This window comes from Palaemon carinicauda, chromosome 44 (assembly GCF_036898095.1).
Source record: "Palaemon carinicauda isolate YSFRI2023 chromosome 44, ASM3689809v2, whole genome shotgun sequence".
Taxonomy (NCBI): domain Eukaryota; kingdom Metazoa; phylum Arthropoda; class Malacostraca; order Decapoda; family Palaemonidae; genus Palaemon; species Palaemon carinicauda.
This window is the reverse complement of record NC_090768.1, coordinates 32,944,564-32,947,063: the sequence shown is the minus strand read 5'-3', so window position 1 is coordinate 32,947,063 and position 2,500 is coordinate 32,944,564. Positions and strand designations below refer to the sequence as shown.

The window sequence follows — 2,500 nt, the reverse complement described above, 5'->3', positions numbered from 1 at the left end:
CTCGTTTTATTTTGTCATATTCTAACATCTCAGATATGGAGCTAAGTAGTAAGAAGTCATTTTATTCTGACTTCAGAACAGATCTCGAATGGGGTGACGCACAACACGTGAAAGCGATGTAGGAAAATTACGAAAAGGTGCGATTTCAGCTTCGCCACGAATGACGCACGTTAATAAGCGTAAATTATGGTGTCAATTCACCGAAAGAGGAACCCAGTTGTTATGCATTAAAGAAATAAGTCAAAGAATCGGAAGGGTGGTGACGCGATAAACCCACACGTTGTAAAAGGGAAGGATATAAGATTTAAGAAAAGACAAGGGTAAGAAAACTCTAAAATACGGTTTAAAGGACACTCATGAATGACAGAGGCAAGAGACAGTGGCCTTGCTCTAGCTTGCAGGACAATGCCCTAGAGACTGACCATATATACATATCATCAGCGCCCAAACCTCCTCTCCACCCAAGATAGGACCAGGGAGGGCCACGTAATGGCTACTGGTTACTTAGCAGGTAGACTTATAGGGTCCCCAAACTCCTATCCTTATCTCATATGGATGGTGAGGTTGCAGACACAACAAGAAACTTAAGTTTGAGCGTGACTCGAACCCCAGTCCGGTAGAACGCCAAGCAGGGCGATTTCTTATAGGCCACCGAAAAGAAAATTTGCAGAAAAAATAAACGTGAGAAGCTGTAATCTGCCGGGTGTTACAATTGTAATATTATGCAATGGCAAGAAAAGATAAGGAATAATTTTAATGAATAATAGATAACAATAAATTGTCGCTTATGCAAAAGTAATATATTATAATCTATAGATATCTATCCAATGCTGTCAAACTAATAAGTTGTTAATTATAGAGGTTTATTAATGAAGAAAATTATTATTAAGATTTCATAGTTCGTCATGATGATATATATATATATATATATATACATATATATATATATATATATATATATATATGTATATATATACATATATATATATATATATATATATATATGCGTATACATATATATATATATATATATATGTATATATATATATATATATATATGTATATATATATATATATATATATATATATATATCAATGTATGTAGTTATCAATTAATACTGTTTTTATCAAAAATATCAATAGACGAATACTCTGATTTGATTAATATTTCGTCACCAATACAAGAATAAAAACACAGTTTTCTCCAACTAACTTTTCATGAGAAGACCGTATGAATAAGTGTGTTTCCCTCTCGATGAATCATAGATATTGGAGACGCGTTGACCAATGACTTTGTACAGAAAAAAAAAAGCACAAAATAGAAACTCAATGTCACGTGTCATCAGATCTCACATAAGAAACGAAGAAGAATCCCTAATTTCCAAGGCTTCGTTTCGCATCTTTCGTTTTCTTCTTATGAGGTCGTGCACTATTCAAGGCTCCTTGGCTGATTGAGAGACAGGTTAAATGTCAGACGTGTCAAAAAACAGAGAATTATTTAGACTTCGGCGTCTTTCGCGCAGTAAGTTCCTCTCTGATGTATTATAGATAATTTTTATTACTTAATGAAAGGGTGTTGTGACGGGTGTATTGAAGAGTAGGCAATATTGTAAAAGTTTTCTTTTTTTTTATGAAGAAAGAAATTCATTAGTTATCTCCGTTCTTTGTCTTCAAAGCGTTATGCATTTGTTAAAGCGTGCGTGATCACCATCAACAAGCATTTATATGCATATACTTTGGCCTACATTTAAATGTGTTATCTATATCTATATGTAAAAATAAAATTTATATATATATATATATATATATATATATATATATAATTTATATATATAATATGTATGTATATATATATATATATATATATATATATATATATATATATATATATATATGCTGTTTATATATATATATATATATATATATATATATATATATATATATATATATATATATATATATATAAGCTTTATATGTATATACATAAATATATATATATATATATATATATGCTGTTCATATACATATATAAGCTATATATATATATATATATATATATATATATATATACTGTTTATATGTGTGCGTATGAGTTTGTGTGAATGTAAAGATGGGGCGTTTGAGGGAGCCTATAGATCTATCTGCCGAGTCATCAGCAACCATTGCCTGGCCCTCCTTGATCCTAGCTTAAGTGGAGAGGGGGCTTGAGTGCTAATCATATGTATATAGGGTCAGTCTCTAGGGGATTGTCCTGCTTGACAGGGCAATAGCAATGTCCCTTGCTTTTGCCATTTTTTTGCCATTCATGAGTGACCTTTGAACCTTTAAGTGTGTATGTACGCATACGTGTTTGAGTACAGCTAGTAACAAAGGATTGCATGTGGTTATACATAAGTAAGATTAATATAAGATATAATGAAGATTCACTTAAAGAAAATGTGCAACGAATGTTGGTCATCTTTGATGGTTTGTCCCATTCAGTTTTATCCATAGACAAACA

General features: G+C 31.2%; 2 protein-coding genes across 2 annotated transcripts in view; both read right to left on the bottom strand.

Moving 5' to 3' along the window:
- The window catches only part of LOC137634369 (uncharacterized), a 26,098-nt gene extending 24,698 nt beyond the window's left edge, over positions 1 to 1,400 (bottom strand). The window contains exon 1 of the mRNA XM_068366766.1: positions 1,354 to 1,400. Coding sequence (XP_068222867.1) covers positions 1,354 to 1,400 — 47 coding nt within the window. The remainder of the gene's footprint in view (positions 1 to 1,353) is intronic.
- The window catches only part of LOC137634545 (uncharacterized), a 469,969-nt gene that overhangs the window by 47,095 nt on the left and 420,374 nt on the right, over positions 1 to 2,500 (bottom strand). The gene's annotated exons all lie outside the window — the stretch shown is intronic.